Source organism: Trachinotus anak, unplaced genomic scaffold (genome assembly GCF_046630095.1).
Source record: "Trachinotus anak isolate AG129_WGS33_773 ecotype Australia unplaced genomic scaffold, CSIRO_AGI_Tana_v1 ptg000002l, whole genome shotgun sequence".
Taxonomy (NCBI): domain Eukaryota; kingdom Metazoa; phylum Chordata; class Actinopteri; order Carangiformes; family Carangidae; genus Trachinotus; species Trachinotus anak.
Genome location: NW_027273853.1, coordinates 13,304,391 through 13,326,526, shown reverse-complemented (window position 1 = coordinate 13,326,526; position 22,136 = coordinate 13,304,391). Strand labels below are relative to the sequence as shown.

Here is a 22,136-nt window from a genome sequence, read left to right as displayed (position 1 = left end):
CTAATAAAGGTCCACACATACACACAAAAAAAAAAAAAAAACAACTAACAATTCTTCTGTAACTTATTAGACCACATTTTCTTTACACATTGCACCATTCTCATTTTCAATTGCTCAGCTAACATCTTCATATGTGACTTTCAAAAATAATTATGAAATTGTCCCCATATTTAAGAAAACTAAACTGCACTGGTGGCACAAGGCAGTTTTTCTCTGACTGAGCAGTTAGAAAGAGTTTTAAATCAATGTCCAGCTATAGGTTCCTCAGTGCTCTTCCAGCTATTTGCAATACAGTTTTTAGCTTAAGCATAAAATGACTTGATCTTTTCATTTGCAAGTAGTCCAAAAATAAATACCCAAGGGCAGAAAGGCAACCCAGTATTGATAATGTTTTTTTAATTTTATTTTTGGACAGCTCCAAAACATTATATATGGTATATCATTATATATATTATATATTTGATATAGGCCTATTTCTTTATGAAAACAAACCTTCAAACTAGCATATTCTTAAAATACCTCAATGAGTTTATGATCCCTTATTGACCATTTATTAAAGCATTTAGATAAATATATAGAATATATTCAAACGATAGCCCTATGTTTATTCATCTTTTATTATACTATTTTTGTCATTTTCTTGTAAACATGTAAGTATATAATCAAATATTTATATTATTTTTGGCTTTTCCTTTCACATGGTAAACATAAAGGTTTTTACATTTTTACAAAAGGTATTCAGTTTAAATAAAGCCATTTGTTTGCTTTGAGGATGTGTTTGTGTTTGTTAATGCTACATTTATTTTCTACTTTATTGAACCTCTATTTATCCAAGAAAGGCCGACAACTCTTTTGTCTGTGTCTTGGCCAGGATACAACAGCAAGTTTCAGACTAAGGAGTATTACACAGAAATACACTTATAAAATCATGAATCTTCTTTTTACACAACTGTAAATAATTATAAGTAAAATGCAGTTGTATAAAAGATTTCATCCTATAATGAAACTAAATGTCACATTAAAACAACTGAAGAACTGCCTAAACTGCCAAAACCATAAAAGTAGATACAATCACAATACGATCTAAAATGATAACATATGCAAAATGTTGATATTCTAAAATACCCTTACCATTAAATGCTATTAAATCAAAGTATAGATTTGGTCAAATGAACCTGTTTTTGTCTAATTCATATGAAATGTGAGCAGCAAGTGGGTCACTGTGTTTTGACCATGTGTTGCAATACAACATGAGGGGAGCTGTGCTTTAGCAACCCTTAAGCAAAACATGTAGGATGTAAACCATTGGCCGTCATCAGCAACATCATAAATCATATTCTACAGACATGTTTTGCATGTCCACATCTACTCCACTTCAGTGTCTCACTTTTTCTAACTTATGAAGATGGATTAAAACATAGCAGTGGATCTTTTCCAGTATGACCATGGATCATTTTTAGGAATTTTTTCAGGCTTTTGCCCTAAATTTAGTTTAATTTTTAGAAGTCTTTGCTAAGTCTAAAGCCTAGCTTCAGAAAATCTAATGTGCTCTTGCGCCTATTTGTAGGCCTGCTATAAATAGGCCCCTGCTGGCAACACATGCATGTCTATGATAGGCAGTTACAGAGTTTTTCTCCACAGACTCTGGCTCCAAAGCAACACTAACAACATCTCAATGGTAAGTTGGAGAAGTTTGAAAGTTTTAAGGAGACCAAGACACAGCTGACTTATTTTCCTAACATGTACAAGTTAATAGCATGTTTTAGGAGTGTGTTTGACCACTAACAGCCCTTCCCCAACCTGATAGCTGATCTATTTATAACTTGCTCAAAAGCAAGTACTTTGCTTGGTCAGAAAGGACAAGCATAGAGTCTGAACTGTGTGTTTGAGTTTTCTTGGAGCAAATATCAACTGTTTTTCATCAACTTCCAACAGGTTTTGTTACAACTCTGAAGTGTTTCTTTTTTTTTTTCTCCAGGGTTTTTTACATGGATAACACCATTAAATTTGAGCCTTGAACTCTGACAAGCTGTGGACGTGAACAGGGAGCAGTTTTATACTGTGGGGTGATACATTTATCTTGGATCTTACTTTTTTTTTTTTTTTTGTGAATTGCTTCAGTGGACAATGACTTCCAGAAGGCCAATGACACGTTCTTATTCTGGCAATGGAAGGACAAGCAGCTTCAGTGAAGAGGAGGGCAGCTCTTCCAATGGCCGTTCAGAAAGCCGCAATACTTACCTCTCGAATGTTAGGCCGGAAAACAGGTAGACAGCCTCATACTGTATATAATCCATGTATATGCAGATCATGTGAATCTTTGTTTCTTGTGAAGCAGATTTGTATTTCAAAGAACAGATTATGGTGGTCAAGAAAAAGCACATGGATCAGACAAGTAAACAAGGAGAAGGAAGTCAATCCAATGCTTTTTTTTTTTACCATGTTCAGCACATTGTGAGTCAAAAATCACATAAATGATGCGTGTTTCTCTTTCTAATCTACAAACCATGAGAATAACTAGAAGCTCCGTTTGAAAAAGAGGAGGACAGTTATTAAATCATTTTATTTAGGTGGATTCCATATACGCAGATTTTATTTAATCATTGACGTCCCTTCATTTGCCTCCCCTCTGAATAGCTCAAGGTATTCTCACTACAGGCCAAAGAGGTAATATATACTTTTAAAACATTACTCCCAACTAACATCTTAACCACAAAAACTGGTTTACCCCAAGAATGAAACCTACACACGTTTTAACTGCAATGTAAGTGTCCGGTTTGTCCAGTGTTGCGCTCAGTTTAAGTGATGAACATCAGTTTCAATGTTGGATTGACAGCTGTGTTTTGCTTGACATCTCACAAGTCTCTGTGTCGATGCTTTCATACTTTATTGACTACCAGAAATTTCAATTAACATCCTGTCCTGAGTATAATTGGAATGTACTGCACAGAGGTGGAGAGGTCACTAAAATGACGTGTAAAACCGTGAAAGCAAGACATTTACACTCTAATACACTGGTGTTTCCTTCCAGGAGCACATTGTGCAGCGTCATGGCTCAGCTGACTGAGGACATACAGCCGTCCTTTGAGACCACCTTGAAATCAAAGGCAGTGTCAGAAAACTGTAATGTGAAATTCACCTGTGTGGTGTCAGGTAGGCCTAGTGTATTTGGCATGCCTCAGCTTGTTGTTTGCTGGAGGAGGTGAAATGTTTCAGATTGTTTGTGCTGTGAAGAGACAGGATGTGACTAATCTGGAAAGCACATTTATTCTTCCTCACTTGCTCCTTAAACACAACAGACAATGTAATATTCAAGCTGTTTTTTAGTTGTGTTTTTAACTGCAGCTAGATTGAATGGGTGGGTCCGTGTAGGCCCAGCAGCAGCTGTTGCTGTGTGACGCATCACATACATGATGCAACAGCCTAAGACACATTCAAGCCAAAACCTCTATACTGTATTTTGTTTACTGCATAATAAAGAGGATATTTAGCACAAACTGTAACTGTCTCATGTTTGTAACAAGTATACATGAATAGTACTTTGTGGCATGAGGAGTGTAATTTTTATTACCCAGTGGCAATGAATTCCTTATAGTCTCTCTGTGTCCATAGGTCACCCAGCTCCAGAGCTGAAATGGTATAAAGATGATATGGAAATTGATCGGTACTGTGGACTCCCAAAATATGAAATTCGCCGGAATGGAAAAACCCACTCACTCCATATATACAAGTATGTAAGACAACTTTGCAAGACTAATCTATCTATTACACATGTTCAAAATAGTAAAAATGCAGCTGTTGTTTTTTTTTTTTTTTTTTTTGCTGCTGCTGCTGTTATCCCTTTCGGAGTACCTATAATATGAAATTTCTGTTTTCAGCTGTACTTTGGATGATGCAGCCATCTATCAGGTCTCAGCTAGCAATAGTAAAGGCATTGTCTCCTGCTCGGGAGTTTTGGAGGTGGGCACCATGAATGAGTATAAGATCCACCAGCGGTTCTTTGACAAGCTAAAGCAGAAAGCAGAGAAGAAGAAGAAAGATTTGGAGGAGCAGACTAAGAAGGTAGATAAAGAAAACATTCAGAAAGAGAAACCGCAGAGTAGCCCAGAACCTCCTCCAAGGAAACGGCCCATCCCACCACAGGAGAAGCCAGTGGTCAAGGAGCCCAAGGCTGTGGAACAACTGGGAGCTGCTGCAGAAGCAAATGGAGTTAGCTCAGAGGTCATGGAAACAGACACTATCACATCCACAAACAGCAGCACGGAGAAGGAGGTACCTCCGTCTGTGGAAACCTTGGCTAAAAAGAAAATAAAGATCTCAAATGGCATAGATGCTGGGGTTAACAGCAGCAGTGGCAGCAGCGGTAGCAGTGGCAGAAGCCATATGATGGGGAATGGAGGTGAAAACTGTTACGATGGAGGAATCAGTTTGGCACAGTTTCTGGCAGAGACTCTCCAGTCTCAGGCTGCTGAAGAGAAACAGACCACAACTCGAGTGGAGAAACCTAAAGTGATGAATGTACCTGTTGTAAATGACAGTAAAGAGGCAGAGGGGATGCAGAAAAAGAGCGAAGAACACGAAAAAGCACCAGAGGAGGAGTATGAGAGAGAGAAAATGAGTGACGAGGACTTGGCCATAGAAACAGAGGTAGAAAGAGAAAGGCCATCTGAGATGCTGCATACAACCGCCCACAGTAAACATGGCTCAGAGGTCAAACATCACAGCAAGGCTCATAAGGATCATGACCACCACAACATCCAGGCTTCCCTCTCCTCTATGCTCCACACAGTCAAAGACTTCTTCTTTGGTAAGAATAAGAAGGAATCTCAATCTCATGACACCGAGAACAAGGACAGAGAGTTTGACCACGACTCAATTCAACCTTCTCAACCGGAAACACCACCGTCATTTCGGCTGCAACAGGAGTGTAATCCAGAAGTGTACAAGCCTCTCACAGAGGATGTTGTGCCTATGGAAACGGATAAACCAAAGGAGTCTTCAGAAAGTGTGGATATAGAACAACAATCAGTGTCATTAGAGATGTATGAACACAAGCATGAAGAGAGTGCACTACACACAGAGCTGACGCCCGCTCATAAATTGCCACCTGAGAGCTCAGAGGAGTCCACAGGGCAGAATCTCAAGGAGGCTGATGATGCTGTGGAGGCCATGGAGGTGTCTGTGGGGAGAAGGAGCAGCAGTCCAGGCAAAGAAATGCCATTGTCTGGGCTTCAAGTTCTCACTGAGGTACGTGCAGTGGTGTTGCAGGTCAGCTGGCTGTCACTTGATAGTTATATATAGGCTGCATTTCTGTGACAAGATGAGCCACTTGAGTGTCAAAGCTTGAACTTTGTCATCTATGACATAGATTAGGCTTTGAACCAGTGCTTGTTGAAAATGTGGTAGATAATTTGATGATTCATAGTAAGATATATAGTATATTATCAGTGATCAGTGACTGGTGGAGTGAGTCAGCCTGGCCTAATGAGGCTGTGGTTTCATTGGATCAATACAAGAAATAAAGCTCAAGAGAAACAAGCCAAACAAGATAGAGGAAACCAAAACAACAGAGCAACTTGCACTACATGTATGTGGCAGTGGGGGTTGTTGTGTATCTAGACTGCACACTGTAAGATAGGATGGGGAATATCTCAGATGTTTGGCTGTGCTGAGTGGGACACTAGTGCGTCAGAGATCATGATGAAACCTGAATGTCAGAAGCGGTTCTCACATTACAAACAGGGCTCTGCATGAAAGAGGGCTGTGTGGTCTGGATGAACGGTAGTAGAGTGAGTCCTGCGGCAGGTCTCAGCATGAAAGGAGGGCCTCGGCACATTGGACACATTCCTCACTGTCCCCCCATATCTTAAAATAAACCTGTTCCTCATCTAGAGAAGAGGGAGGAAGGCTGCACTTCTGTGTCCAGCTCATCGATTGTTTCATGTCTGTCACGTTGTCACGTGTGGAGAATCACCATGCTTTGATAAATGCATTGTACAGTATAAAGCTGATAGTGATACTTGGTGACTTATTATTCTTGCTATAGTTGTGGTTGCACTGATTTAGTGACTCTTGGCTTTTTAACATCAATTTGTTTTATGACTTTCTTTGAAGTGATGAAGCTGAAACTGAAACTTTTATTTATATTGCATATACATAATCCTACATCTTGATCTAAAGCAGTAAAAGCTCAGATTTTACCTGAAACTCATTTGACACTGTTGCTTCCAGAGTAAATACTGTACAAAAAGCAGTGACATTCATGGTTGTATTGAATTAAAACTCACTGGGATAATGTGCTCATATTCAAAAACCCATTCTAAGCTTGAACTGGTAGACACGAGGTTCTAATTGCACATAGAAAAAAAGCCACTCAAAAGTTATTCGAATTTTATGTTTCTGCATATTTTGTTTAATTTCTGTATCTGGTGATTTATGTGATAATTATAACCAAGAACAAAATTTCACTCACATTTTGATTGAGATTATTGCTAATAATCAATAAGATCTTATCATATATCAAAATCAAAGTTTCTTGAATTGTTTTGTTCAGTGAACTGTATATTGTGCAATAACATCCAGTTACATAGTGCACAATGACACATGGAAAAAGGAAGTGAAGTCATTATGTTTAACCATTATCCACCTGCAGAGTGATTGTGTGTCCTTAACATGGAACTACAACTGTACCTTTGTTATGCAGATGGTGTAATGTGACTTTATGGATGGCTAAATTGAGGAAGTCAGACCATTTATCTGAACAATGTTTTCTCACGGGTGTGACATCTATTTACACACGGGCATGTAGTGATGACCAGAGCTTCATTTTTAGACTGAATGTAACACCAGTTCCCTTCCATTGAAAGCAGCAACTTCTTTTTTTTTCTCAGTAGTCACTGCTGGCCAAACATGTTGTCACGAGGCAGCACGTGGCTTCATTGCGCTTCTGCACAAGTGTTAATGGTGTGAACCACAAAAGAGGGGCAGTAAGGGGAAAAACCATACAACACTTGAATTCATAGTTCAAAGCTTTACCTACACATCTTCTCTTCAGTACCTAATTTCAATTCATAATTGAGAGTCTTGTAATTTCACATCAAAGTCAGTTCATGGTCTCCTTTGTCAATCACAATTTAGTATTGTCAACATCTTGATGATTGATGCAAATACACACAAGAGATTTGTGTGAAACAGATGTTATGACTGTTTTTTCTTGCTAGAGACTGCCCAGCAAGTTCTGTGTGTAAACAGCACACCCATGTCAAACGTGGGAATTCCCCTGCCCACGTTTAAACATAAGAAACAGAGTACACAAACAAAATCAAAATCAAACTCTGTGGTAGTTTGTTTTTGCCATAAACATTTAGTACAAATTGGTGTTCAGCCAGGACTTACAGTAATTTAGAAAATCTGAACTAAAAAAGATAAACCCTGTTTGTTCAACAGTCTATACATTTTATTGGACCCTTGCATGTGTAAACACTTAGTTTCAACCATGTGACGTGAGGTTCCTGAAATAAGCTGACAGGTCATAAAACGCAAGAACATACTGACTTGCTGTATTTGTTTCACATATTTTTTCCTATTTGCTGTTTATCTATTAACTAATAATTTATTAACACTGTTAATAAATGCCAACTGACTATAGTGCTCTTCCCGTCTTTTGGGGATATAACACTGCATTGTAATATTAAGTGTGTCCAAATTTGTCACTATTGCAATATCACACTGTCAAAGGTCACTGCAGTAAGTTTGCCATTACAAGCTCCCTAAAAATACTTTTAACTCCAAAACATGACACTTTTTTCATTACGCTGTGAAGTCTCTTTGCCAGTAACAATTCAAACTGGTGACAATATTTTGCACGCATAAGAAGTAAAACAATGAGCGGGTTTCATGGAGTTCATTGTGAAAAACAAACACTGCTATAGCTACGACCACAAGTTTTGAAATACCAATGCTTTTTTTGTTTGTTTACTTTCCCTCAGATGGAAGACAAAGATTCTCAAGTAGTCTCAGTTATCAAAGAGGTTCCTGTAAACCAGCAAGAGCCAGATTGCCTGGTAGTTTCACCACAGCCTAATCAACAGACTGCAAGAGATGACTCTTCACCCAGGGAAGGTATACCTGTCTTACCACAGACCAAAGCACCTTCTGAAGAAGGAGAACAGCAGCTGAGTATGGATAAGATGGGCAGAGAGGGCAAACCTGACACAGAGGATGGGCTTTCCTCCAATAAGTTGTGTGAGGAGGAGAAAACTGAAGTGAAATCAAGCAAACAGCCATCCTCAGATATAAACAGACCTGAGATGACTGAATTAACATCTTCAGTGGAAGAGAGAATAGAGCCCTGTGAATTTAAAACACCAGATCAGGTGCTTTTACCGCTGCCTGCTGTGGCAGCAGGCACTGCAGAGAAAGATTATGTAACAGAAGAGGCTGAATGTATTTCACTGGTTCAGGAAATGAATGTAGGATTTCCGCCTAGCGCAGCCTCAGAGAGTTTAGAGACCGTTGACCTAAAAATACAGCCCGAATGCCCTCCTTCTATAGTAGAGGAAAGTGCAGAAGTCCACAATTTCAGTGCAATACTGAGTTCAAGCTCAGGTTTTACAAGCAGTGACGAGAAAAGTGACTTGAAAGATGTATTGAATACTGTTTTAGAGGAAGATGTAGAAGTTAACTTGAGTAACAATCTAAACACACAAGAGCGTGCAAGTTTAGAAGGTGAGAACACTGAGGCAAGGACTGAGTCTTTACAGTTTGAAGTGGAGACAGAGAAGAGAGTAGAGGAATCAAAAATAGATCCACCAACACAAAATGAGGGAAGCCCTGCTAATGGTTTGGAGGAACACAGTAAAATTGCACAGCCAGATGGTGGTGAGACACAGCTGGGTTGGCCCTCAGAGAATATTCCACAAATCCAAATATCTACTATTGAAGACACCCCAGATATTAAACCAACGGTGCCAGATGTAAACCAAAATGAACATTTTGTAATCCCAAAAATTGAAATAATGGAGCCTGAGCACAAACAATGCACTCAGCCACTAACTATTTTAAATGAGCCAGAATCAGAGCCTGCTATTTTACAAAAACATGATGCAACTCATGTGTCAGAGATGATAATCCAAGACCAGAGCGTGACTGATTCACAAGGCCCGTTGCCCACAGAGGAAGGCATGCAGAATAATTACAACCTCTCCCCGGCACAGAAAGTAAAGGAAGTTGCACAATTTGATGACGAGACAGAATCACTTGAGCAGGAGCAGCCAGGCATGAAGAGCAGTGAACAGCTCCCTCAGATGGACTATGCATCAATTCCTGTTATAAATGTCTCATGTACTGATGACAAGAAGAATGATGCATCTGTAAATGCCCATGTTTCGCATACACTGCAGCCTTTTGAAACTCCAATGGTGCCTTTGTTTGTGGTGCCACCAATCTCTATCACTTGTCATGAAAGTGATCCTGGACTAAAACTGCCCACACACAGTGAGGGGACAGAAACAGAAACTTCAGCTGCCACGCAAAGGGGAACAGAGCATAATGTTGATTTAACTGTGACCACAAAGCCCGAAAAAACTCAGAGCAGAAAACAGAACCTTGACAAAGAGGCAGAAAAGAGAATAAAAGAGAACATCCCCTCTTTGCAATTTGAAGTTCCAATACCAAAGGTTGGCAACAATGTGTCATCGTTCAATAAAGCAGCAGAAGACAACATTGTTCCTGAAATCTTGAAGATAAAACCTCTTAAAGAGGCCAAGATAGAGAGTCCTGTGTCTGTTGAGGACCTCCAAAGAAACAGATATACTGTAGAGCGACTCAGCTCTAAACCCCCAGCACATCCATCACTGAGTCCAGCCAGTCTTCGCAAATTCATGCCCAAGGCTGGTCCAGACTTGGACAATGTGATCACTGTGGGTGATCGTCAGAGTGACAAGGCAGATGAAGATCTCAGCGGAGGCTCAACTCCAACGTCGTCCCTCTCCTGTGAAAGCAGTCCCCGGCTGAAACGCAGAGACAGCCTGTCTCTCATACGCTCTGCCACGCCTGAGGAGTTGGCCTCCGGAGCTCGCCGAAAAATTTTCATCCCAAAAACTAAAGACGATGGGGAGGGAGCAGTGCTTGGTGTGTTAGACACTCAAGGCAAGAAGGAGACCCCGTACATGTCACCCAGCCAGGCTCGCAGAGCAGCATTACTACAAGCTCCCACGGGCCAAAACACCCCACCAATGGAGAGGCGCTCTCCACTACTGAGCCGCAGAAAGGCAACCTTGGAGGTGCCAAAAGTGGTGGAAGAGACTCCCAAAGAAGAGCCAGTCACAAAGAGAGAGGAGAAACCAGCTGAAAAGAAGCTAGACCCTTTGAAAGGTATAGACGGAATTTTTTTTTTTTTTTGTCTTGTCAAGATATTATATCATGTGAACAAGAAGGAAGTGGAAGTTCTGGATGTTTTCCAATAAGAGCTGTCTCATTTAGTTTGCACCATGTTGTAACTTGTTTATGCAATGACTTACATTTCTATAGTCTAGACCAAAATATATATGCAATATGCATAAATAATCAGGCTTTCAAGTGATTAGCTGTTAAATGACAATATACAGTGTTACATATTTGGTTTGATTGTTTCAACTTTTTTCAATTAGTTTTTCAATTAATATACTATAATACAAATGTATTATGTATTAAATTCCTTCCATATTTTTTGACGTTTGTCAACAAGATGATCTGATCAGTACTCTGGCACTTGGAAGTGGAAACATTAGAAAGTCTCCACTCTCATGTGCAGTATTTATTTACCTTGGGCCCCATGTTGGGTACCCCCCTTTCTCTCACGTGCCACCAGCTCCACAGGTCATCCGCAAGATCAGGGGAGAGCCGTTCCCAGATGCCTCTGGTCACCTGAAGCTGTGGTGCCAGTTCTTCAATGTACTCAGTGACTCCACCATTAAGTGGTACAGAGATGAGGAGGAAATACTAGAGGTGAAGAGAAGGTAAATCCCCTCCTTGTCCTACACTAACCATCTGTAACACTAATCAACAGCAATATCACATGGTGATCAATGTTGTTACAGTTATTATTATCTTAATAATGTCACCTTTTTTGCTGCTGTTATTCTGAGGATTTCCAGCCAACATGACTGGTAAAACTGGGCAGGTTCCAAATGTGAAACAATAATGCTACGAGGATGAACAGGATTTATTTGGGCCTCAGAGTGCATCCCATGGCCTTCTGTCATTCTCATATTCTCACTGCAGAGACATCCAGCGCATGTGACTGTGAAACCCACAGCTGTGACACAGAGAGGTGAAGCTCTGGCTAGACACAGAAACTGTAACCTGACACGATATTTTTCTCATCTCCAGGGGGCATTAAAAGTCTATATATGTGCTATTGGTTGCTGTGTCAGCACACTGCTGCCACCAAGCATGACCATTTGTCCCACAGTGACACCTTGTGGGCTGTTGTTGCATCTTTGAAGTTAGGTGGTACAAATCTGATGAGCCAGTCAACTTGACGTGTTCATGATTATGTGTTTTTCCCCTTCTTGTCCTCAAGTGGAGGTGATGAAAGCCAAGTAGCTTTGGCTATTGTGCTGGCATCCAGCCAAGACTGTGGGGTATATGGCTGTTCGATCAAGAATGAGTACGGGACTGATACCACTGACTTCTTGCTCAGCGTAGACAGTAAGATACAGTATGCCTGGAAGAATCAAGTTTGAGATCTAAATCTAACAATATCAGTTATGATTTTTTGAGTCTTTGTGTGTTTTCTGTTTTACAGTTCTCTCTGAGATCCTACTAAGAGATGATTTGGAAGGTGAATTTCTCTGTTAGCAATGTACCATGTACCATATTCTTTTTTACATTTTTTTTTTTTTTTTATAAATCCTTGCTTATTTAAAATTTCTATTTCTTTTTTTCTTTAGTTGGGGAGGAGATTGAGATGACCCCACTGCTGTTCACCAAAGGCCTGGCTGACTGTGGAAACTGGGGTGACAAGTATTTTGGCCGCATCATGACAGAGGCAGCGAACATCGGGGAGGGCTGCGCTCACAAAGCCAGCAGAGTGAAGGTTATTTATGGCCTGGATCCTGTCTTTGATTCTGGAAGCAACTGCATTATCAAAGTTCAAAACCCCATCGCCTACGGGACCAAACAAGAGAGCAACCTTGCAGACAGAAATCTAGAGATCACTAAGCAAGTAAGCAATTAATTTATCTCCTAATCTAAATTGCTTCCAACAAAGTCTTAATGATAACAATTGCAATACTTGCATCCGATTAAAAAAAATCTTTCTGTTGCCAGGAATGCAAAGTCCAAAACATGATTCGAGAATACTGTAAAATCTTTGCAGCTGAAGCAAGAGTTATTGAGAATTTTGGCCTTTCACTAGAGTAAGTACGACACTAATTATACGATAACTTTATGCCTATTAAAATATACAGTACTGCTCGTGATCACCCAACCCAATGTTTTTTTGTGTTGCCCGCAGAGTGATTCCTCAGTATCTGATGTACCGGCCTGCAAACTCGGTGCCATATGCTACAGTGGAGGCTGATCTCGCTGGTGTCTTCCTCAAGTATTGTATGATGGATCCTAAAGGCAGGCTGATTACACGAACCATTTCTGAGGTGGAACAGAAATGCAGCACCTTCCAGCACTGGATCCATCAGTGGACGCATGGCAATTTACTCGTCACACGGTTGGAGGGTAAGCCACGCGTAGAAGGTGATTATGAAAGTAATCGTCTATTAGCAGGATTAAAACTATTCATAATCCTCTTTGATTTGTTTTTGCAGGTGTTGAAGCGAAGCTTACTAACGTTAGAGTTGTGACCAAGTCAAAAGGGTTTGTATTTAATACATTCAAATCATTTCAATCATTGATATATTCAATATGTGCAAATGTTAATGATTTTGCTTTTGAAATAGCTAGAATAACACTATCTTCTGTATTTCAGATACCAAGGATTAACTGAGTGTGGCTCCCCTGAAGTATTTGAACAGTTCCTGACACAGCATCAGTGCAACTACTACTGTGGACTTCTTGGCCTGCGCCCCCTTAAGTCTATGGACAGTCTGCTGCAGCCTACCAAGATGAAGGGCTCCAGGAGCCCCCTTCTCAACCGTAAGTTGGGCTCTAGCAGTCCACAGCTGCAGCGGAAAGGACACAGCCCTCAGTTGTCTAGAAAGGCAAATTCTAGCCCAAGGGTGACTAGGAAAGTCCAGGAGCCAGAGAACAATAAATCAGACGCCAAACCAAAGCCTGCAGAAACTGTTAATGCTCTTGAAATGCGGTAGGAAGAAGACCTACCTTTGTCGCAAGCAATATTAAAGTGCTTTTAAAGGTTAACTATTACCTGTTTATTTCCAGTTACCAAAGGCAGCAAGGATATGAAGAATAAGAGTTATGAGAAAACGAATACTTTTTGACCTGACATGTCAAAAAATAAAATACTGTGAATTTCTCAGTCACCATCACACCTCGCAACATCGAATTCCCAGCTATTCAGTTAACTTCTGAATAAAGTTTAAAGATTTATGAGAATGTTTGGAGCAATGGGCTCAAGGTTTTTGACCTTAGAGCTCAGAGATGCCCAACAGCAAATTCAGTGTCTTTACTGTTAAAGAATGACTTGGCCCCATTAGAGTTGACAGAACAATATGAAAACACTTGCCTCAGAGTCTTATCAGCTCTATGAATGGAAAACAACTCCTCGTGCAGTATTTATCAACTTGAAATATGTCATATTATATTTGCAGTCGCTCTTTTCTTTTATTGGATGTCAAGATTTTAGGGTTTTTAATGAAAGGACTGTTGAGTACAAAATGTACATGACCACAGCCACAGAAGTGATTGAGGGAATGTAGCCATATTAAACACACATGTTCATCTATGATGTACAGTATGTGTGTAGGGTATAAAGTTTATTTTGGAGATGTTATTTGTTGTTAGAATTAGAATTGCATATGCAGCATTTCTTTATACAGCAAAGTTGAGCTAATGCTGTGGAATAACAGCACCATTTTTAGGTAAAATATGTTTGTGTGCACTTTGTTTTTGGCATTATTTTTTAGTAGTTTTTGAGTACTTTTTATCTGTTTATTAAAGGGGTTGTCTGTGTCTTTAATCAGTCCTCTTACAGTATTTCAAAGAATATGCTGTAAAATGCCACTGTCAAAACAATACGCAATACGGTGCTTACCAGTATACTCCTTACCAATGGCATGTTTATGCTCACTGACATGCGAACAAGGAACATGAGTGTGTTCCCAGCGGCACGGAAAGCTGCTGAATGAGGTCCACACAGTTATTTGGACCTGTAGTCTGGACTGTGGGATAAAAGCACACTGAACAAAATAACCAAATCAGCAGACTCAGGACTTTCAGATGCCTTTTGATCTTTTAGTAGGTTCTGCAAGGGTATAGTTGGTCAACAGAAACCAGATCACAAACACCAACATGGAATTTTGGGATTAGAACAAGAATGAAAACTCTTCAGTTATTTCTTGGCTTTGCGCAGGTACTCATGGTTAAATTCCAACAGACACCAGTTCCCTTTTACAAGAAGAGACATCAGCTCTTCCCTTTGGTGGGAAATCTTCAGTAATTTTTATTCTTGATCAATGATCAATGAAAGTCTTGAAATGAGTCCAAATAGCCACTCTTGAACTTCAGCTTTTGTCATTTCATTGCATGAAGCCTCATTAATGAAAGGAAACACAATTCTAGGAGAAATATTTGAGCAAAATAGGTGTGGTGTTATGCAAACAAACCATTGCATTGTGTTTATGTGTACATAAAGTCAAAGGATTAAATATCTGTAGTAGTGTGAAGAAAAATAGTAAATGTGTGAGGGAGCGTGTGAATGAGTGAGTGAGTGAATGCTGTAAATGTGTGTTGACAATGTATGCTGTCTTTGGTATGTGACACCATGTCAGCTAGAGTTTTTTTTTTTTTAATAAATGTATAAAACATTTGTGTCCAAACGCACCATTTTTGTTAACATACTGCTTTTTTTTTAATATAGGCCTACTCCTGTAAGTATAATAATAACTGAGTCACTCAACTTTATTTAAAATATTTACATTGATCAAACCGTTGATGGCTGAACATTTCCTGAGATACATTTCTTTAGGTGTGTCCTTTTATTCCTTGGCTTTAAATAAAAACCAATATCTGAATTAATTTACAATATAATACATGAGAGATACATTCAGCTCGAAAAGATATGCATATAGCCTTTACATTTTTACATTAATTGTGACACAAATATATAAACATGGAGAGACTACAGTGCAAAAACAGACAGTGATGTGTGTTTTTCTCCTCTAATTACAAACTGCCACATCAGAGAGACCACAACACTGACAACATTTCGAGAAAAACATAGTGGCATTTGCTACGTTGCTCCAAGAGCCTTCAAATGAGATGGTCCCATTTTTTACAGTGCTGCAAAAGAATGAATTTAAACACATTTAAATATCTATTAATCCTGTGTGTCACCAATTTTTCCCAGTCAATCGATGTGTATACTGAAAATGTAAATGCATACCTTTGAAAGAGGTCTTGACAGCAAGTTAGAATATTTCCATCTGTGGCATTGAAGGCAGACACTTTGAAGAGCTCCACACAGTCCAATGGAGGAACTAAGATTCCTGAGACACAAAGTTAGAGCTACTCAGTTAAACCGCACTGCAAGATGCTCCTCAGATGCACTGAAAACTAATACTTGAGATTTAAAAATGCAAAAGTCCTTACCTGCAATGCAAGCATTGACCAGAGATACACAAGTCCCGGTGATCATAGCTCTCACCACTAGAGAGGAGATATCACTTCTTCTTGATGGGCATATAGAGGCTTTGGTAAAGGAAAATATTGTGTCAAAAAGCATTACTTAGACAGAACCCTGACGCAGGAAAAAAATGTGACAGGATGATAAAATACTTACATAGGCCACCGATCACAATACCCAGTGAGCTAAAGTTGGCGAACCCGCAAAGAGCATAAGTGGTGATTGTTTCTGATCTGACCTGTAACAAGACAAAACAAAATCACTTGCCTGAAAATTTTTTGTGCAGTGCTCATGAATTTATACTTGTCAACACTAAAACTACAGCTAAGGACATTTACTCACAGATATCCATTGTCTTTCACCTCCAATAATTTCATCAAATCCATTGAGCCTGTTGTCCTTCAGTTTAGATAATTTCTCATAAGCCACAAACTCATTGAGGAAGAGTTTTGTGCCGATTAGCTCAGCCACGGTGAAACTCTCATCATAAGGTACCCCCATCATGAAGGCCACAGGCATGAAGACGTAAGAGCAAATTAACTATGAACACAGAAAGGCATAAGTTTAGACTCGCTTATGAAATTTACAGTGAACACAAATCACAGCAAAATGTGTGAAATGTCAGAACAAATAAATGTCAGAATACTTAATAGAATTTTAAAGTTATTACTAGATGCATTAATTAGATTCTAAAACCTAAAAAGTATTCCATGTTATCAAAGTGTTACAAATAATATTATCAGTCTTTTGCTGAAGCATACCTGAAATGTGATTGAGGGATATCCCACCATTCCTCCAAGCCAACTCAAAGCTTTATTTATGAACCCGAGGATGGCCAGAAAGGCTATCAAGTTTGCTGCAATGTTAGCAACAAGACCTACTGAGGCAGATGCTCCACTGCTAGCAGCTTCCAGGATGTTCTGTTCATCTCTGGGAAACGTAAAAAAAAAAAAAGTCCTTTAACTCAAAAAAAAAAAAAAAAAAAGCCCAAAAGGATTGAGAAGAAACAAAGAGACAAATATACACACCCACAAACTACTTTAATATTCTTCTCTGACTTGAAGGCACTCTCCTCTGTCTCTGGATAAGACAGCTTGGAGATGGCCAGGGCACAAGGAGCAGCCATCACAGAGGCAGATATCAAAGAAGCTGCATCAATCTGCAAAATACAGTGCAACGTGATTTGTGTTCGAGTTACTGCAATGACTTGCAATAGATGCAGAATTTTATATTTTCATGATGTGAAGATTTTCCTGTTGTTGAAATAATAAAACCACAGATCAACCAAAAAACCTTCAAATCTGCTTTGGTTCAGCCTGTTCTGAGGAGCAGCACTCTTTATGCCAGTAACCTGAATCACCTTTGAGAAAAATATTGATTTAACAGAATTTTGTGGCTGCAACTGAGGGAACATGGGTTGGGCTCTTTGGCATAGTTCTAGATGGGATTAGGTCTTACCTAACAATGTGAGACTTCGGAGGAAAGTTCTATTTAGAAAGAATAAGAATTTCCTTTGGTGTCCCCTAACGTTCAGTCCTGGGTCTTTTTTGTGAGTACATGCGACCAATAATTTATGCACAGACAAAACAGAGATTTTGGTTGAAAGAGTAACCATCTTTGCGCGCATCTCTAAACACTAATGTCTGGGAATAATCTTTGATAGCAGTTGAAACATTAAAGCGCACCATCATGACTTTTAACCACTTACAGAACTTCACAACAGTCACATCATTTCCTCAGGGGGCAACACATTCATGTTTTAGTTTACACATGTCATCATTACTGTGTTGCACTGTTCACAGCCCCTCAGGGCTCAGTGTATTGCAGCCAGGATCCTCACCAGTGTAAAACTGAATCCACACAACACCCTCAGACTAAAATCTCTCCACTGACTGGGACCATACAACTAATTTCAAGGTGCTTCTAATTGTTTCCAAATTGGTCCACCCCCTCTCTCCACACTACACCACTGGCCTCACAGTTTATGCTCTTAACAAATCCCCTTGCTGTGCTGTCACTATCACACTAACCAGCAGTGATGCTATGTTAGTTTAGTTCATGTGGCCCCAGGACTCTGAAGCAGTTTCCTTCTATCATGCTATTATATCAAAGGGAGACTGCTCCAAATGCAGGGGCCCCGCTGATATTATACAGATTTAATAATGTGCACCTTGCTTATAACTTTTTAAAGAAAACTTCAACCTCAGTTCATCTAAAATTATTTTACTTTGTTTTAAAGCCACAATATTAACAGTTATTCATCAAAAACTTCCTTTTTATGTGCCTGTGTTTTCTATTTCATGTGTTTTCCATCTTTTATGAAATGCTTTGTATTGTATCTTTTTGTATGAAATGTGCAATATAGACATATTATTATCATTATAATTATTATATTAGTATACTATATAAGTGTATTATAAGTATTATGTGCTAGTATAAAAACAGCTTCATCTCACCCCAAATGAGATGAATGCCCCCATGACACTGCCTGCAATTGTGGCAAATCCACCAGTCATAACAGCATGGATCTCAGATTTGGTCATGTCCTTCAAATAGGGGCGGATCAGCAGTGGCGCTTCAGTCTAATGCACAAAAAACATGATGTAAAAGCAGAGTAACTGTTAACTGATTATGTCATAATTAAACTAAAATACAGAGATTCAAACTCATGAAATTTCAAAAAAAGACAAGTGTCAAAGATAGTAAGACATCAAGTCTCGCCCTGAGTACCTGCCCAACAAATATGTTGCCTGCCACACTCAAGGTCTCTGTGGGAGAGGTTCCCATCGTTATCTGCATTACCCATGAGATCTGCGTGGACAAAAACACATGGCACAGGTGAAAGCAATATACTCCTACACTGACAGGAACATGTATGATGCCATGAGGTGCGTGTTTTAGCCTTGTTTTACCTTCAATATGAGCCACTGCATTATCCCCAAAAAGTAAAGGACCGACATCACACTGCTGAAGAACACAACAATGGGCAGCACCTGAGGATGAAATCACAAAATTAAAGTTCAAGACATTCCATTTGAATAATTTATAATCTTGGTTAAGTGAAGAATAAATTGTCATCCTCTTACTTGAAAGGCAAAAACATCTGCGATCAGATCCCCAAAAACAAATGATGACCCTTCCTTGGTATAGTCGAGGAATATCTGTAATTATCACACAAAGAGAGAACAGGGGCTGTTATATTATTTCATATGATTATATATATCCTCACTACATTTATTTATGATATTTATGATGCAGTTAGTTTATAATTTATATTTTACAATAGGAGCTAAAGTGGCAATTTAATAGAGACAGTGGGCTGAACCACACACATCAAAAAGTGATTAACAGACCACATGCCTGTGCACACATGCTGCTGATTCAACCCTTGGCTAAGCCAGGAGTAAGGAGTGAACAGCCTAATAAAGCAACTCTGAAGATAAGCTTGTATAATGCACTCAGATAAAGAATATTATGAGCTAGGAGATAAGGAATACTGTGTGTCATACTGGTTAAGTCTGACGTGCAAACCAAGAGTTTCATGTATCACGTAGGATGTGACAGGAAACAAATGCTGGATGACACATTTCACAGTAATAATACTCTTCTTCATTTGGGATTTTTGTTTGTTTATATTTTGGTGTGTTACATATACATCTGACTCACGAATAGTGATATATGCTGGATAACAAAAAATCATATTTATTTTATTATTAATATTATATATATGGATGGTGTTGATTTTTTTTAAAAGCACTGATACAAGGTAATGGGAGTTAACATTAGCCAAAAAAAACCTTCTTACAAACAGAGTGTTAATTATTTACTTTACAAGAAGTAAACATTCAAATGTAATACCTGCACTTGTTTTCCAAGCCACTTGAAAGCAATGAGTCCAGGCTGCGTTCTTATAACAAAGAGGCCAATACAGAACTGCAGGCCGAGACCCCAAAACACAGGCCTCCATGATACCTAAAAAGATTATTTTTAAGAGGAAGTAATTTAAGAGGCATTGTATCAGGGAGTCTCCATAAAGTCACGTGTTATTACAAGGAAGCACCTCTGCTAAATCTTAAGATGATAGAGGCACAAGGCCAAGTGATATCCAAAGACTCAGCAAAACAGACTGGAGATAAGTGAAGAGATAATGCCCAAGGTATGTTTCGAAACAGATGTCACCACAGCAATTATTAATTCTTGAGTGGAGTCATTGGTTGACTCAACATAAAACTCACCGCTGTCCTGTGTGCTGAGAAGAGGAAAATAAGCACGAGGAACATGCCCACACCTCCTAAGGATATAAGCTGCTCAGGTCGCTGGCTTGTGTCTATGACGAGCCAGACCACAAACAGGACCAGAACTGCTAAGATGAAAATCCTTTAAAACACAATGAAAAAACAGAAACACGCACCTTCACTCATTAACAGATTCCATTGTAAATTCCTTATCACTTTTCTTTATCACATCGAGGACGATGCAACTGAGAACATGACGTCCACTCACCATTTTATCCACCTCAGGTTTGATTGAAAGCATCTGACTGCCGGCCTGAAACAGCGGCTGATGCTTTCTCCTTTGTACTCCTTCAAAAGTTCATATGATGTTGCAACAACAGCCAAACTGGTCAGGACCACAAGAGCAATGGCCCTCTGGAAATTCAATACACAGGCCGCAATGAAGTATGCCACATAACCTAAAGAACAAAAAACAGTGCTTGATCAAAAATCATTGGCTGTATTTACATGATTATTCCCACCTGGTCACAGTCCTCAAAATAAATATCATAAAACCTCAATGAGTGAAGGACACCACCACTAAATTAACTGCTACTTGCTGTAAAAATGTAACCCAAATGATCAGATTTTTAACATTACCTGCTCCAAGTATTCCCAGCACAATGTATTTGAAGGTTTTTGAGTGAGACTTGATGTAATCCTCTGTGGCATTAATCGGTTTGGTGACTTGGCTGAAGTCAAGAATAAATATGAGATGTAAGATCCAATTCTGAACAAAACAACTGTTTCAAATACCCTTCTCCAGAGTGAATCAAAATGGTCTCTTATTATTCTATAGCTTCATATCAAGTAATGGATATTTGCCCCAAGATTATTGACTTTTCGTTTTTTTTATCATTAAATACAATCAAATCTCAACACGCAGGAAAATAAATCCCACAGAGATTATAGCAGCACAGAAAACAGGTGCACAGATTTTGTGTTGTACATTGATGATACTTAAACACATCTATTTACATACTGTATAAGCAAGATCAACATTACAGAGGCATAATATTCTACACCTGCTGTATTGCGCTCCTAACAAACCAAATACTACTTTTGTTTTACAAAGTGCAATTACTTATATTTGAACTGACACACCTTAGGTATGATCCCAGTCCCTTTTTAGTCTTTTTAGTCCGCCTTTTGAAGCTGTTCGCATCAGTAATGTTGTCCTCCTAAGAAAATAAAGACATTTTTTCTCAATAAATGATTATGCAGTGCCTTTTTCTTTCAAAATGAAAGGTGACACATACCTCTATTTGAAAAGCCTCATTGACCACACCATTTCCATTGGTGTGGCTTACATTTTTCAGCTGGTCACCGTTGATTTCAGCTGAAAAATAGAACAATTGTTCACTTCTGTGCAGTAGTTTTTAGGAAAACTGCTTCAGTTTGAACAAGCAGCAATGCCAAACAAGTAACAGGCTGTCTCTCTGTGTACTCTGCCAGATAAAAGAAACTTTAAATAAATCCACAGAGTCCTGGAGGCTTATCTTGTGCAGAATGGTGAACACAAGTACCAGTTCACAACAGCAAAACAAACTGATTAATTCAAGGAAAAGAAGAGCTAATGGCTTACTCATTGTGAGTCCTCCTATACCCGGCTGTGAAATGCGGCGCTGTAAAATACACAGCGGGAAAATATACTCTGCCCTCTATGAAACATCTTATCATTAATTAACAGACAGACGTGTTGCGTAGCGCTCTGATCTTTCTCAGGAAGTACGTGCCTGTGTCATTATGCAAGAGAAAAGATTTTTATGTATGAAGTAACACTGGACTGTTGATCAAGTTTGTGATTTGTCAAATGACAAAATGTGAATTCTCCTCCAGAAGTAAATTAATTGAAGCTAATTTTGAGCCTGAAATCATGTGGTGGCTAAATCACGCATCACTTTATCTGTTAGAGCTTGTGCTCAACATCATATCAGTCATACAGGGTCTCCTATTTATAAAGTACAGGAATAAATTTGTCACAAGGATGTGAATCAACAACATGATAAATTTCTTTTACTCATTTTACTGAACCACAAAACTGAATCACAAAGCATTTT

General features: G+C 39.1%; 2 protein-coding genes across 3 annotated transcripts; one reads left to right on the top strand and one right to left on the bottom strand.

Annotated features, from left to right (window-relative positions):
* Positions 1–1,365: 1,365 nt before the first annotated feature.
* alpk3a (alpha-kinase 3a) lies at positions 1,366–14,982 on the top strand. 2 transcript variants are annotated; one of them, XM_071499362.1, is made up of 15 exons: positions 1,366–1,678; positions 1,979–2,267; positions 2,638–2,667; positions 3,032–3,153; positions 3,613–3,730; positions 3,879–5,247; positions 7,989–10,374; positions 10,850–10,997; positions 11,564–11,691; positions 11,789–11,824; positions 11,934–12,208; positions 12,313–12,401; positions 12,500–12,717; positions 12,807–12,855; positions 12,968–14,982. In XM_071499362.1, exons 2-15 carry the CDS (start codon positions 2,128–2,130, stop codon positions 13,305–13,307), a joined length of 5,448 nt encoding a protein of 1,815 aa, XP_071355463.1. In that variant the 5' UTR covers positions 1,366–1,678; positions 1,979–2,127; the 3' UTR covers positions 13,308–14,982. The 2 variants fall into 2 exon arrangements, with proteins under 2 accessions (XP_071355463.1, XP_071355472.1); XM_071499371.1 differs by lacking the exon at positions 2,638–2,667 and having other exon boundaries at positions 1,367–1,678.
* An 82-nt stretch (positions 14,983–15,064) lies between these two features.
* Positions 15,065–21,794, bottom strand: slc28a1 (solute carrier family 28 member 1). The gene is made up of 18 exons (XM_071499383.1): positions 21,662–21,794; positions 21,336–21,415; positions 21,181–21,257; positions 20,677–20,768; positions 20,306–20,495; positions 20,038–20,179; positions 19,661–19,774; positions 18,889–18,963; positions 18,715–18,795; positions 18,533–18,613; positions 18,259–18,384; positions 16,831–16,961; positions 16,564–16,732; positions 16,145–16,342; positions 15,959–16,040; positions 15,769–15,867; positions 15,563–15,665; positions 15,065–15,459 (listed from the first exon to the last, which is right to left on the bottom strand). Exons 1-18 carry the CDS (start codon positions 21,663–21,665, stop codon positions 15,339–15,341), a joined length of 1,965 nt encoding a protein of 654 aa, XP_071355484.1. The 5' UTR covers positions 21,666–21,794; the 3' UTR covers positions 15,065–15,338.
* Positions 21,795–22,136: the final 342 nt, after the last annotated feature.